Genomic DNA, 16,322 nt, shown 5'->3' with positions numbered 1-16,322 from the left:
TGTACACAAGTTTTATATTGAAAACTATCCATTTGAGGTTTCATAATTGACTTTAAGCTTTTGTAAAAAAGAGTTGAATCCAGTGTAAATAAAATATGGTGCATTCAATTAAATATTGATGTGTTTGTACTTTATTGATTATTATCTTTTTCAAATGATGCTGAAATGTGGAAGTTTTCATGTATTGTTGGCATTATCTTTTCTAGGAAGAAGAGGCTGAGACAGGAGATATATGGATGCCAAGAAAAGAAATTCCTGTCATAGAGTAAGATTTAAACAATACAATTTCAACACTAGAGGATAGCATTTTTTAATTTTACCAGCATATTAAATGCTGAGTTTCAGATAAATCCAAACTGGAATTTTCAAATGAAAAAAAAACCAACCTACAAACCTAATATTTGTATTATTTGGGTGTTGGTGTGGTCTGTTGGTTACTGTCCATATTGTTCATGATTCCTGTTATTCTTTAAATGTATTATTTAAGACAGGTAAAGACTATAAACATGATAAAGAGAACGTTAAAGACTAATATCTTAAGTTGAGGACATCATCATCCAAAATAAGTACCTATTGGCAAGCACTCTTATGTTATACACTTTGGAAAGAAATCTATATTTCATTTTAATTTGTTAAGCCACATGTAAATTATTGTTGTTTATTTACCCAGAGTTGAGCATGTAGCTAAGTAAGTATACAAGCACATAGATGAGTATGTTGTAATAAGCTCTGATATCTTACTTCTGACTGTCATCTGACTTTTACAGTAGCAATGCTATTCTAACACATAACTTATTTCTTACAAGTAGTTAATTCGGGTAGAATAATTCAAGAGAAATTGATGATATATACAAGTATTCAAATCAGCATTGATTTTGTAAAATCAACAAATTAATGCTATTAGATATAGGAAAATCTGGTATGAGTGCCAATGAGATAGCTCTCCATCCAAGTCCCAATTTATAAAAGTAAACCATTATAGGTCAAGGAACGATCTTCAACTTGAAGCCTTGGCTCACAACGAACAGCAAGCTATAAAGTGCCTTTTACTGACAAGTAACAGAGTAATACCAGATTTTTGTATTCAACAATATTTTGCAAAATCTCTAGACGAGATAGAACTAGAAATAAACAGCTTGTAAGATTTTAGAACACATGTATGGTTTAAATTGTATTGTAAACTTAATATTTTCTCTTTAAAAGACTCTTTTGAAATTTGAAATTGAAAAGTTCACTCTGTCTATAAAACTAACTCTAGCTATTTACAAAGCAAGCAATAGTTTATATAGCTTTGTATGAGCTCGTAATATTTTTCTTATACTCTTGATATAACTAATCCATGATATTAGAAATGAGGAATACTAAATCTTTGTTACTTGCATATAAGCTTCATAAACTGCGTTGAGAACTTTAAAAAAAAGGTCACAACCATCCCTGTTGTGTTGGGTAGCCACAAAAATAATCTTAGACACAATGATAGGGTAAACTGTTCAGATATGAACCCCAGTTACCACAGAAAAGAGCAACGAGTTTCACAAACAACACATACTTGGTTTTATACATATAAACTACTATAATACAGAATAGATAATAGGTCATCAGCAGTAATATGAATAACAAATGATATTGTGTATAGTCAATCCAACAATGCAGAAAATTACAAACAACATCTTGAAGTCACTATATGATCTTCTGAAGTAATTTATTGGCTGGCTGTCTTAGCTATGCTATATATATATTCTCTTATTCTATTGTATACATTTTACTGAAAACAAGTCATTGCTAGATGATTTATCAATAAAAAAGGATCCAAATTATAAAAGTGAATTTAAAAAAGGATCCAAATTCTAAAAGTGAATTTAAAAAAGGATCCAAATTCTAAAAGTGAATTTAAAAAAGGATACAAATTCTAAAAGTGAATTTAAAAAAGGATCCAAATTCTAAAAGTGAATTTAAAAAAGGATACAAATTCTAAAAGTGAATTTAAAAAAGGATCCAAATTCTAAAAGTGAATTTAAAAAAGGATCCAAATTCTTAAAGGGAACTACAGATGTAACATGTTACACCAATTGCTGATCTCTATTTGATAGAGCAGCATTAAAAAATTGGAAAAGTCGAAGGTAAATCTCAAATCATCTCAATATCTGAGGGTTTAGAACATCTTGTACTGTTGGGCAGGATATTGGGAGAGAAGGCAAGGATAAAGGCTGTATATCCTTGTATGGCATACAAAATAACTATGGTTTACAGTGTACATAAATATAAAATGGTTCAGTTATTTATTGAAGCAAATATATAAAAGAATTTATTCAGGTGATGTAATAAGTTTTTCATTGATCTTGTAAACATTTGTTTTTCAATACCTCATATGAGTATGTTTGATGACATTTATATTTTAGGGAGTATTTTATGGAAAATTTAGGTGAAGGTTTATATCAGAAACGTAAAACTGTTCTAATGTAAGTCAGACATGGACAATGAACAGCATACCAGTTTGATTGTTGTCATGTGGCTTCCATGCAAGCTTTCCCACCTCCACAAAGAAAACTTTTTAATCCCAGTGTAGACCAGATTAGTTTCCCTTACCAATTTTTTTTAACGTGATTCACTAGCACAAATATGTCCTCTAGAGAGCTGGAAATCAGCATACCCTTTATTTTATCTGTTGTATGCATTCTAAGACCACATAAATCCTGATATCCCTGTCATTGTCCCCAAAACAGATTTATTATTTCTTCAATATAAAATAAAGGAAAGAAATATAAAAAAAAACCTTTCTTTAACGCATTGATGACTCAGACTAAATTGACTAATAACAGCACTAAATTGTAAAGCAAATTGTTCCCAGGAATTAAATGAAAAATTATAAAGAAAGTATTGTCTATGAAGATATTAAGGCTAGTTTAGTTGTTTTACCATTACTCACTAAACAGAAGTCAAGGGTTCTGTTTTTCTCAACAGTTCAATGCAAATAAATAATCAACATGATAAAATATTTTAAGATTTTTATACATTTTATCATGATTTCAATTTAAAGATTTTTCTTTTATAAACTTATGAAAAGATACCCCTCTGTATCCTTCAAATCCTCCTGTGAATGCTGCCAATAGCTGTTGATATGCTAGTATGAGTATGATTCTTTGGAATGTTTATTTTTATATTTTCCTGCCAGCACTTATTTTATTATATATATAATTATTATGAGTAAATTTACTTTGCGAGTATATCATATAATTACATGTATATATTGTAGATCTCTGTTGAATACGTTGAACAACAACGTCAAAATTATTCAATCGCGTAGTGGAATGAACTATTTGTGGATTCTAATAAATTCTATATAACTTTTGGACTATTTTAAATAACAGTCTATTTCTGAAATTACTTCTTACATACTTTTGATTTTTTAACCCTGTATGCCAATATCTATTTGATATGGTATGCTTTCATCATAGTCTTTCAAATTTTATACGAAGTCCCATCTTTTTTGAAAATAACATATTTTTTTCTTTTTCTTATACACAAACATTAGTGCTCATACAATTTTCTGTTGTACATGTACTTTTAATTAGACTAAGTGTGTTGTGTTATGCATGCTTTACTGTAATCATAAAAATATGTATGATTGTGTTTTTGAAAATAGTTAAAAATTTGTATACCAAGTATGTATGTTTTGGTACAAAGTCAATTAATCTCAGAAGACATTTAATATTACAACTCAGGAAACTATTTTTAAGTTGCAGGACTGTGTCTGAGGACTGTGTAATTTGCAAGCATTGATTATTATACGACCGCAAAAATTTTAATTTTTTGGTCGTATATTGCTATCACGTTGGCGTCGTCGTCGTCGTCGTCGTCCGAATACTTTTAGTTTTCGCACTCTAACTTTAGTAAAAATGAATAGAAATCAATGAAATTTTAACACAAGGTTTATGACCACAAAAGGAAGTTTTGGATTGATTTTGGGAGTTTTGGTCCCAACATGTTAGGAATTAGGGGCCAAAAAGGGCCCAAATAAGCATTTTCTTGGTTTTCGCACTATAACTTTAGTTTAAGTGAATAGAAATCTATGAAATTTTGACACAAGGTTTATGACCACAAAAGGACGGTTGGGATTGATTTTGGGAGTTTTGGTTCCAACAGTTTAGGAATTAAGGGCCAAAAAAGGGCCCAAATACGCATTATTCTTGGTTTTCGCACAATAACTTTAGTATAAGTAAATAGAAATCAATGAAATTTAAACACAAGGTTTATGACCACAAAAGGAAGGTTGGGATTGATTTTGGGAGTTGAGGTCACAACAGTTTATGAATTAGGGGCCAAAAAGGGGCCCAAATAAGCATTATTTTTGGTTTTTGCACCAAAACTTTAGTATTAGTAAATAGAAATCTATGAAATTTAAACACAAGGCTTATGACCATAAAAGGAAGGTTGGGTTTGATTTTGGGAGTTTTGGTCCCAACAGTTTAGGAATAAGGGGCCCAAAGGGTCCAAAATTGAACTTTGTGTGATTTCATGTGGAGAGAGCGGGAGTGGATTGTAACCCTTGGCTAGCGAAGATGGGTTTTTTGATATGCTGAATTTAAAAATGTACTTAGATTTTTAATTATTGGCCTAGTTTTCAAGTTGGTTCAAATGGGGGTCTAAAATTAAACTTTGTTTGATTTCATCAAAAATTGAATAAATGGGTTCTTTGATATGCCAAATCTAACTGTGTATGTAGATTCTTAATTTTTGGTCCAGTTTCCAAATTGGTCTACATTAAGGTCCAAAGGGTCCAAAATTAAACTAAGTTTGATTTTAACAAAAATTAAATTCTTGGGCTTATTTGATATGCTTTATCTTAACATGTACTTTGATTTTTGATTATGGGCCCAGTTTTCAAGTTGGTCCAAATCAGGATTCCATATCAAGTATTGTGCAATAGCAAGAAATTTTCAATTGCACAGTATTGCACAATAGCAAGAAATATCTAATTGCACAATATTGTGCAATAGCAATTAATTTTCAATTGGAGTTATCTTTCTTTGTATAGAATAGTAGTTGATAATATATGTTGGAAATTTGCCAGACATGACTATGATGTCATTTTCTATTTTTATATTTGCCAATAACTTTATGTAAATAACTTCATTGGAAATTTCCCAATATAAAATGTTGCTGATGAAGCTTTTTTTCCTTATCTTATCTAAAATGTTTTTAGATAATGTATGTTGGACATTGGCCAGACATGACTATGATGTCATTTTCTATTTTTATATTGCCAATAACTTTATGTAAATAACTTCATTTGAAATTCGCCAATATAAAATGTTGCTGATGAAGTTTTTTTTATTGTTTTATACAATAAACAATGTATATTCACTTTTACTACCAACCAATCTTTACCATTCAGTGATAACAAGCACTTTGTTTTACATTTTAATATTTTATGATGTATTTAAAAGAGTAGTTATTGTTGCAAACTCCATTAGAAATTTGAATTGATATCAGTTTTGGAAAAAGGGAAACGGGGATGTGAGAAAAAAAATGGGGGGGGGGGGGGGGGGGGTTAAATTTTTCTCATTTCAGATTTCATAAATAAAAAGAAAATTTCTTCAAACATTTTTTTGAGAGGATTAATATTCAACAGCATAGTGAATTGCTCAAAGGCAAAAAAAATTAAGTTCATTAGACCACATTCATTCTGTGTCAGAAACCTATGCTGTGTCAACTATTTAATTTTAGATTTAAATAAGTTTGAAGAAGAAATCTTTAATTGATTTGTAAATTCTTGACATTTGTTTTGTGTAAAAAAAACCCCATGTAATGTCAAAAATTTGATCACAATCCAAATTCAGAGCTGTATCACGCTTGAATGTTTTGTCCATACTTGCCCCAACTGTTCAGGGTTCGACCTCTGCGGTCGTATAAAGCTGCGCCCTGCGGAGCACCTGGTTTTATATTGGAATCCTTTCTTACACAATGTATATTCAAAATGAGTAGTTAAAGTATACTCTTCTTTTGTTATATTTTTGTATGACTCACATATGATGACAATGTTCACTATTTCAAAATTTTCTTAATTAGTTCATAATTCATCAAGTAATCTGGTAGATAAATAATTTACGGTAGCTGCTTAAGGTTTTGAATAGTTACAATTTAGTTATAAAGGTTCAATTAGCTTCCTGTTAGAATCATTTTTATGATGATCGGTTCAATAGTTTTAATATTTGTGTCAGTTAATCTTTTTCCATTTACATTTTTACAATGCTATGCATTTTACAGGAACATGAGGAATATTTTATCTCTTCGCCAATTGCAGAAAAAAATGGTTACCTGATTTTTCTCATGGAATCTTAGATATTTGTAAATTAAAAATAAGATGACATGTTTTTACAGGAGACAAATAAATGAAGAAGTAAGAAAAATGATGGGTGAATTATTTACCAATCTGGAGGAAGAACTAGAGGGATTTATTTTCTATGCTGATAAATTAGATGGATTGTAAGTACATGTTTATGTTACATACCATTGCAAGACTGGCCATGATGATAACTCTGGTAAACCTGATTTTTCTTATTCTGAATATATCTTAAAAAACAAGATAAAATTGAGAATGGAAATGGGAAATGTTTCAAAGAGAAAACAACCCGACCATAGAGCCGACAACAGCAGAAGGTCACCAAGAGGTCTTCAATGCAGCGAGAAATTCCTGCACTAGAAAGCGTCCTTCAGCTGACTTGAAACTTAGTACACATGTTCCCTATGATATGATCTTTGTAAATTTAATGCCAAATTATATTTTTAATCCCAGTTTCACATGCCACTGAACATAGAAAATGATAGTGCGAGTGGGGCTTTCGTGTACTATGGAATTTCTTGCCTGTGACAAACGTTTCAGTGCATTACAGGTATTACTGTTCAGCAGGGTGGCGGAGAAAACTATGTGTACAAAGCTTTATATTTCAGAAGGTAGATGACCTGTCCTGGATGCTTCATATCTTGTATGCACATACCTTATGTTGCAAATTTTACGTCTTGTCATATGTCAAATGTTCTTGACCTTATTTTCATTGTTCATCAATTACCTGAAATATAAACATTGTTATTTTGTCATCTGACTTTCTCACTTGTGAGTAATAGGATAACCATATTGGTGTAAAAGTTCAAAGTGAGGTCTACAGGGTTCACCTGGCCTTGACCTCATTTCATTGATCAGTGATCAAGGTTAAAGTTATGCTATTAGGTCCATTTCTAAATACTATAAGTAGTAGGTCAACTGTATGTGTTGTATGCATATGGAATGACTGTAACAGGTATGATCTGACCTCAACCTCAACCTCAATTTCAAGTGTCATCGGTCGATGTTAAGTTTTTATTGTTTGGTCTGTTTTCAGGTTTTCAAGTACTATAAGCAATATGTAAGCTATATTTGGTGTATTGAATAATTGTAAGGTGTACATTTCTGTCTTATTGTATCATCTGACCTTGACCTAATTTTGGTTCATTAATCAATATTAAGGTTTTCCTGTTTTTGTCTGTTTACCAGTTTCCACTTGTCTGTTTTTTTGTTAATCATAATTGGTCTACTTTATTTTGTGTATGAAATAGTTTTAAGGTCTATTTATCTCACATTGTATCATCAGTACAGCGGGTATAGGTACTAACCAAGTGTGCTCGATCGATTTTGACCTCACACTGTAACGAAAATTTTTGTTTTGTTCATATAATATCAATGTGTACCTCAATCTTAACATAATTGTTGTTTCAAGAAATGATTTGGTCGTAGGTTGATGATTAGAGATATCTCATTATATTCCCAAAACAAGAATGATTACTAAAAACATGTGCAAATACTTGTCAAAGAAGTTGGCACTCGTCTCATCCAATATAAATCTATATTCTATAATCAACTCCTTTTCTGATAGAAGGCCACTGTGTGCATTTACAAGTTAATTTTTCTTATTAGAATAAAAAAGTTGTCTTTCAAGTAGGAAAAAATCGATGCGAAAATTATATTGGAGCAGGAATTTCAGATATTGAAAAATGTACACTGAATGTTGATAAAGCAAAACAAAGATTTTCGTTACTGTGTCAGTTCAAAATCGATCATGTCCACTTGGTTAGTACCTATATCTGCTGTACGATGATACACGGTGCATTTATCTGACCTGAGTTTTTGTGAGGGTTGGTTTTTTTTTATCTAAAAAATGGTGAAAGGTACCAGAGGGACATTCAAACTCATAAATAAAGAAAATACTGACAACGCCATGGCTAAAAAAGAAAAAATACAAACAGAAAAACAATTGTATACAAAATACAACATGAAACTAGCGACTAAGCAACACAAACCCCACCAAAACCAGGGGTGATCTCAGGTACTCTGGAAGGGTAAGCAGATCCTGGCACCCTACATATTGCTCATGTTTTTACAAACCAGGTGAATAGTATAATTGGGTAGGTCACATTTTGGAAATGATTGTTGTAACAACATTATAAACTTATCCGAGATCATCTGTGAAATGGATATTCCATAACTGTCAACCAACTCGTGTACACCTATATCTTTCAACCTTTTTATTCAAGACTTTCAAAATAAGATCAATGGTCATTAAAGCAGTTGAGACAATTCAGTGTGTGCACTCTTGTGTTAAAATATAAGGGGTCCTGTATAAGCTTGCTCCTTAGTCTGATTTATATCTTTGAATTAAATTGAAAGACAATCCTATGATTCATTTGCACACAACAAATTGGGAAGAGTATTGAAGGAATTGGAGACTATGAGTTAATGTAGTATTTGTTTTATGCAGGAGTTTGCTAATCAGGCAGAGAGTATATTTAAAGGATCAGATAGACACACCCACTTAGACAAGTCTTACTCTGCTCTAGTAAAAGTTGTATATCAACAAATTGATAGGGTATCAACAGAACATGGAAAAACTCCAAGAGAAGTTGTTATGTTAGGTAAATGTATAATGTATTTCTACTATAAAAAGTACAAGTTGCAATTGTTTTTTTTCAGAGTGTTATTTATTATGTCAACATGTAACAGTTTATTTTGTCTTGATTCAAATGAATGAATTGACAGAGAAATTCTTTAAAAAAAATGGTAGAAGCTATTCTATAAAACAAAAAGTACAAGAAGACAAAACTTATAAGACGTACTCATATATAAATGCAATAGTAGTATACCGCTGTTCAAAAATCACAAATCGTTTGAAAGAACACAAATCTACAACTAAAATCAAGGGAAACACATCAACTATAAGAGGAAATCAAAGGAACAACAGGAGCACTGAAGTGCAACAAAAACATAAACCAACATACATAGAAATGATCATTAACTCTATCAAATGATGATATAATTAGTCAAGTTACACAGAATGAATGTGTACACGAAGGAGGGGGTATGATAAGAGCAATTATTTGATAAAAATGTTAACTTTTACGAATGACTAGTGGAAAAGTCCGTACAATATGGACACTCTAGTCACAATTGACCTATTCTTTTTTTTTTATATATATACAATTGATCTAGATTAGCCACGATATTACTTTAAAAGATATTTTAAAAACATCTTTATAAAGCATATTTTCTTTTTTTATAAAGCCTTGGCATATCAAAATAGATGTACTAATGTCAAGATTTCAAGATGTGTCAAGTTTGACAGTGTGTGATGTTTTGTACGTAATACAAAATGTGTGAAACTTTCAAACAAATATGTCAGAAAAAAATCAAAAGTATAAATACTGATGTACGACAGACTTATTTAATATCAGAAAGATGTCATTTGGTATATTTATAGTTATATTTGAATTTGAAATTAAGTGACCAACTTCACCTTTATAGTGTGTATAATTCAAATATGACATGCTTCATTCGCTTTGTGAATAAACCCATGTTCAAAATCCAATAAAATTTGTTTGCACATGCGTATATTGACAACTGCAGAATAGTGATTACTACATCAAAATGGTATGCATTGAAATAGTTGATTAACTCAAAACACTTCAAACCTCTCAAATGATGCACATGTTGTTACTAATTAATTTATTATGACTGTAACATGTTTCAAATTCGAAATTGACATATTTGATCTGATACAACAACCGTTCATACTGGCTGTTTAAAACTTCTACCTCTGAAAAATCACATTGCCAGTCTTTCGCTTGTTTAAAAACAAAAAAGGGATGTTCATGGTAGAGCCTACACAAATGCTTTGTACTTATACACATCAGACATAGAAATTCACTTAATTGTTCTAATCGAAATTATTGATGCAAGCTATATTTTATTGTACTTTTAACAAGGGTAGGCACTATATTCGTGTTTTTTTTTAGCTCTCACTATCGCTCGGGCAATAATAATCACGAATATAATGCCTACCCGTGTTAAAACTAGAATAAAGTATAGCTTGCATAAATTATTTCTTAAATTAATTACATATGATATTATGAATTTAATGCAAAATCATAGCTTTCAGTAATTTTTAAAAAAATAGGTACGGTAGGGGCAGTGGTCTATTATGAATTTAATCTTATTAAGGATAAAGCATGACAAATGCAGGATGTCAAACTACATAAAAATAAACTATATTTTATTATGTCATGTTTTCTAAACTCAAGTAAAGCCTATATAGCTATACTCAGAAAATAATATTTCACAGATCAACTATAATTTAATGCACATATTAAAAACTGGTTTTATAAGCTGTGTAAAACATGGTGTGTTTTTTGCTATTTCAGAAAATTTTCATCACATGTTTTGTAAGTATATAAATAAATATAATAGAAGACATTTTCTGCTTTAAAAGTATTGCTCAATTGATAATTTATTCAAGTTGGAGAAGAATGCATATTTTCTCAGTTTAAGCATTTAAATTGGACATCATGATTTCTTTATAAAAAACAGAAAAGTTCAATGAATTAATAATAAATGTATATTTCTTATGATTTGTCAGGGTATAATTACAGTCCAGTGTAGTATCCCATCCACTAGAGGGAGAGGGGTAGTTTATTTAGTTTAAACATATTTATTAATAGTGGATTGGGAAACAAGTTTTGCAACTTATCTTAATCCCTTTTAACTTTGCGGGTGCGAGTGCTGCCTTGTAGCGGCATTAGCCTGCTCTTTTTCGAAATCTAAAAGGGTGTCTTTAACTTGCAAGAGATATGGCTCTCTCTTAACACAGGTCAGCCATTTATCCTTCCCTTCTGACGGACTATCATCGTTTCCTCAAGACCATACTTGCAAATGGTGTCAAGGCAGAGCCGAAAATTCAGTCCCTGAAATTTTTATCCCGAAACTGGAATCGAAACAGGAACCTTTGTGATAGTAGTCCAATGCACCAACCACTACACCACCACTCTCATGGGTACTGTATTTAATTCTGGATTTATACCTGATAGCTACAGATAGGGGTTTTACTGTTGTATATTCTTATTTCTTGTTCTCTCTGTATTAAGCTGTTTTGTCCCAGTTAAAGATTCCATGTTTAGATGGCGACAGGAAGGAAGCAAAGCAGGTCTATCAAGACAACTTATCAGTTTACACTACAAACTTACTGGGTAGACCACTGGAAAAAATTCAGGTATTACTGTAATAAATATAGGAGATATAAGATAAACAACATTGAAAACCCCACAAATATATACATTTGAAATGGGTATTGGGTATTGGGTCACACATCCAGTGATAAGGCAAATATTTCCCTAAGTATGAAATGAATAACTTAAATATGAGCAGAATGTTCATTATATCTTGCCAATATATTAAGGACATTGTTTTGTACTTAAAACAATAGGATGGACAATTATTGTTTATTAAATGAGGTAGATATGTGGTTTTATTGACTTTTGAAAAACTGATATTCACTGAGGCCAAGGGCAGATGAGAATATTTTTTTTTCAAAGTCTAGCTTACATTCATCTTATGATGCCGAACCAATTCCATGTTACAAATTGCTAAATGATTGATATTAAATAGGATTAATTGATACTGTCTGTCAACTAATATTTAAAAAAACAAAAATCTATGTTCTAAACGTTTTGAGAAATAAGATTAAAAATAATATTTATACATATCAATATTTTGTAGGTATTTTTTGAAGGAGTAGAAAGTAAAATAGCCTCAGGTGTTAAACCTGAAGAAGTCGGATACCAGCTAGCATTCAGTAAACAGGAACTGAGAAAAGTTATCAAGGAATATTCTGGGAAAGAGGTAAGGAGACTAGTTACCCTAAAGTAAACTAGAAAATATTCTACAAATTTAAAGTCTGAAAGATATAATATATATTACTGTAGTTTAAGTAACAATATTCCTCAACCTCATCTACACTACAAGGCAATTGTTCAAGCTCTAGAAGTTTTTGTTATGTATAATGAATAAAGTAATTGTAATGTATACATAATGAGACAGCAATCTAACAATGATGTATATATTAGCCTATAACAATGCAGTCTGAAGCGTGTTTTTCTTTGAATGATCAATATCTTTAGCAGAAAGTTCATGAGGTATGTAGATGTTGGGATTATGAATTAGAGTTTTCAAAAGGAAAACTTAACAAATTGTGTCCAAGTTTTGGTGCAAGTACAGTACTACAGGTATAAACAACTTGTTTAAACAAACTTTATTCATTTAAAATTGTCTAGAAAAAAGGACTATAACAGTCAATTCTCAGTTTGAGATTTGTTAAGAGTTTTATCTATGACAATTATATCTAGTTGAAACCTTGAGGTTAAGTACATGGATATTGCTTATAATTTCTAAGAGGGTCATTTGAATTTAAACATGACTGCAAAGATGCCAAATTATTTTCTAGGTGAAGAAAGGCTTGGACCATGTTTACAAAAAAGTAGAAAAACATTTATGTGAAGAAGAAAATTTGTTACAGGTAACAAATAAATATTTAATAAAGGCAACAGTATACCTGTGTCATAAATTGATTGAGAAAAAAACAAATCTGGGTTACAAACCAAAACCTAGGTATAAATAAAGCAATAGAAGTATACAGGTGTTCAAAAGTCATAAATTGATTGAGAAGAAAACAAATCTGGGTTACAAACCAAAACCCAGGGATAAATAAGGCAATAGAAGTATACAGGTGTTCGAAAGTCATAAATTGATTGAGAAAAAAACAAATCTGGGTTACAAACCATGACCCAGTGATAAATAAGGCAATAGAAGTATACAGGTGTTCAAAAGTCATAAATTGATTGAGAAGAAAACAAATCTGGGTTACAAACCAAAACCCAGGGATAAATAAGGCAATTGAAGTATACAGGTGTTCAAAAGTCATAAATTGATTGAGAAAAAAACAAATCTGGGTTACAAACCAAAACCCAGGGTTAAATAAGGCAATAAAAATATACAGGTGTTCAAAAGTCATAAATTGATTGAGAAAAAAACAAATCTGGGTTACAAACCAAAACCCAGTGATAAATAAGGCAATAAAAGTATACAGGTGTTCAAAAGTCATAAATTGATTGAGAAAAAAACAAATCTGGGTTACAAACCAAAAAGATAAATAAGGCAATAGAAGTATACAGGTGTTCAAAAGTCATAAATTGATTGAGAAGAAACAAATTTGAGTTTCAAACTACAACTAAAAATTCAGATATTGTATACACATATATGAAGACTGACAAGGTAATATAAGGACAAAGTTAACAAAGAACAAAACTAAAACATCAGCAGAAAATAAAAAAAAATACATTAAAATACAAAACCCAAAATTAAAACCTTAAAGGTGACTAAAAATGATAAAAAAAACAGGACAAGATAAAAATTCACAAAACACTTTGTCTTTATGATGATTTTATTTTATATCAGTAAATTTAAGGTTGGCAAAGCAACAATGACATTTACATAAATCTCAAAAAGAACATTTTGAAGATTCCTATAAAGTCTTTGAAATGTTGTGGATTGAATTACTATATTAGCATATTGCCTATGACAATATAATGGGATTATGCATATGGGAAATGAAAAATATCTGAAATGTTCACTATTGATATCATACATAGTTAAAAACATTCTATTCAAAGGTCAATTGATACATTAACAAAACAAAAAAAATCAGCAAAGAAATAATTACCCAAATACTTTGACATTTAAAACTCTAAACTTAAACTATTGAGAAGACAAGTAAAGTAATGAAAGCCAAACATGCAAGACAAAAGAGGAGGGAACAAAAAAAGTCATGAGGAGTGAGGAATAAAATTCTTTCCAGGATATGATATTTAACCTGCTAACAATATTCACGTCCTCATGAATTATATCAAATGTTCACCACAAAAACAACATATAAGACGGAACAGTATTTAATGTAAACAACACTCAAAGTTGTAGGCAACACTGACTCATCACAAAACCTAGAAATAGTTTTTAAATATATTTATGGTTTAACTCCTAATGATAGTTTGTGAATTAAGTTAATAGAATATGTTGGAAATTATTGTGATAATATAACCAGGAACATTAAAAATTAGCATTTTTAAACACATGTTGATTAGATATAAAGGTATAACATATAGGTAGTGATAATATAGACAGTGTGACAGATGTGGACCAATGATTTAAAATTATGTATTTTTGGTCTGCATTCTTTGTACAATTGTTTCAATGTGTTTTCAACACTGTAGTTCAAAGAGTATTTAAAAAAAGAAAGACTTTGTTTTTGTCATTTTCATTTGACCTGCATAGTTTAATGGTAATGACAATTTTCTGTTATTACATTTTATATCAATGCAGAAAGAGAGTCACATTTTAAAATAAACTCTTATAGGATGAGAAGTTTCAGATCTTTTTTATTCGTGTGCATGGGCAACTTTCGTTAGAACTAACAACTCATTTGGCTCAATATTTGGAATTCAGGTCCAATTTATTTTGTGAAAATGTTCCAAAAGTTTTTTTTACACATTTCATTATCTGTCATGGTTACAAATTCTAAGGTTATTTATGTTTTGCTTTGGAAATGTTAATAATGCCATTTTATTCCACACGCATAAGTCTTTTTTCTATTGTAGGTAGTATGGTTTTCAATGCAGGAGGAGTTTATCAAACAAATAAAACATTATGAGGACCTTATAAATAAATGTTATCCAGATTCTGGTATATCATTATCATTTAGTGTCACGGACGTTCTTCAATTCTTCTCAGAAATAGCACAGGCCCACTGAGAGGTCAGTTACAGAAAAAACGAAGGCAAGAGATTCAAAGACTGAGAGAGTACGGACATTTATAAAAATAAGTGCTTTAAATCGTTTCTTATAGTTTTGCCTTCATGCATCTGATGTATATGTGAGGGAAATCGTTTAAAATTGTTTCGAATATTCTTTTCTACCTTCATCAGAGTTATATAATATAAGAGTTATATGTACCAATGATTATACCCGATAAAAACATTGGAAAGGACAATAAAGAAAGTGTTCTATAAAACACAAATGAAACTAAGCACTTTCCTGTGGTTGGTATTTTTCACTCTAGTTTATAAGGGCCAAGTTATCTTAATACTTGGAACACAGCTGTACTCATATTGAATTAATTTAAAATTTGTATTGTAAACCTATTTCTTATGTGTTATTTGTATGATACAATATAATATATAAAATGTATTTATTTCAGTGCTTGCTTGTTAATAAAGTGCAATATTTTGATCATCTAATAAAATTTCCGAAATCAACTGCTTTTCACTTTTAGTCCAATTCAAAACTATACGTAATGTTAATATAATGTTTTTTATGAGCATGATACAAAGTCTTGCCCGTCCCTAGGATTTTCATGGCATTCCATCTATGCCATCGATTTTTCATGGAAAAAGGATGGAAACAATGTTAAATTTGATTAAATTCCATGAAATTTATGGCAAATATTTTCCATGGTGAAAATTGCCATCGTTTTCATATTTGCCATGAAAGAACTTCCATGGAAAGGATGACAATCTATGACAATCGATAGCAAAGTTTGGACTTTATCTTTTTTGGGGGATGGAAACGATGGCAAATTTAGACTTTGAAATTTTAAAGGAAGGCAAACGAAGGAAAATCAGCACTTAGAATTTTTCTAAGAAGAAAATGAAGGCAAATTGGACTTGAATATTTTCAAGAAAATCAACTTAGAATAATTTGATGATTTGAAACATAAAAAGTTACTGAAAAAAAATACTCTGCAGGGCTCAGCTTGATACCACAGCAGAGGTCGTACCCTGAACAGTTAAGGCAAGTATAGACACAACATTAAAGTGAGAGGGTTAGCGCTATAGAACCAGGTTTAATCCACCATTTTCTACATTTGAAAATGCCTGTACCAAGTCAGGAATGTGACAGTTTTTGTCCATTCG

At 30.6% G+C, this 16,322-nt stretch overlaps 1 protein-coding gene and 1 long non-coding RNA gene across 5 annotated transcripts in view; both read left to right on the top strand.

Annotated features, from left to right (window-relative positions):
* Positions 1 to 15,665, top strand: part of LOC143085157 (exocyst complex component 1-like) — an 80,784-nt gene extending 65,119 nt beyond the window's left edge. For all 4 annotated transcript variants that reach the window (XM_076261358.1, XM_076261356.1, XM_076261361.1 and 1 more), the window contains 6 exons: positions 8,793 to 8,946; positions 10,729 to 10,749; positions 11,449 to 11,573; positions 12,080 to 12,202; positions 12,804 to 12,875; positions 15,010 to 15,665. In XM_076261358.1, the coding sequence (XP_076117473.1) occupies positions 8,793 to 8,946; positions 10,729 to 10,749; positions 11,449 to 11,573; positions 12,080 to 12,202; positions 12,804 to 12,875; positions 15,010 to 15,162 (648 nt within the window). In that variant the 3' untranslated portion in view covers positions 15,163 to 15,665. The remainder of the gene's footprint in view (positions 1 to 8,792; positions 8,947 to 10,728; positions 10,750 to 11,448; positions 11,574 to 12,079; positions 12,203 to 12,803; positions 12,876 to 15,009) is intronic.
* On the top strand, positions 198 to 6,483 carry LOC143085159 (uncharacterized). The gene is made up of 3 exons (XR_012981256.1): positions 198 to 265; positions 671 to 688; positions 6,382 to 6,483. It is a non-coding gene; the product is annotated as an uncharacterized LOC143085159 (long non-coding RNA).
* Positions 15,666 to 16,322: the final 657 nt, after the last annotated feature.

This window comes from Mytilus galloprovincialis, chromosome 8 (genome assembly GCF_965363235.1).
Source record: "Mytilus galloprovincialis chromosome 8, xbMytGall1.hap1.1, whole genome shotgun sequence".
Classification (NCBI taxonomy): Eukaryota; Metazoa; Mollusca; class Bivalvia; order Mytilida; family Mytilidae; genus Mytilus; species Mytilus galloprovincialis.
Note: the sequence above shows the minus strand (reverse complement) of the source record. Positions and strands in the feature narration are given on the sequence as shown.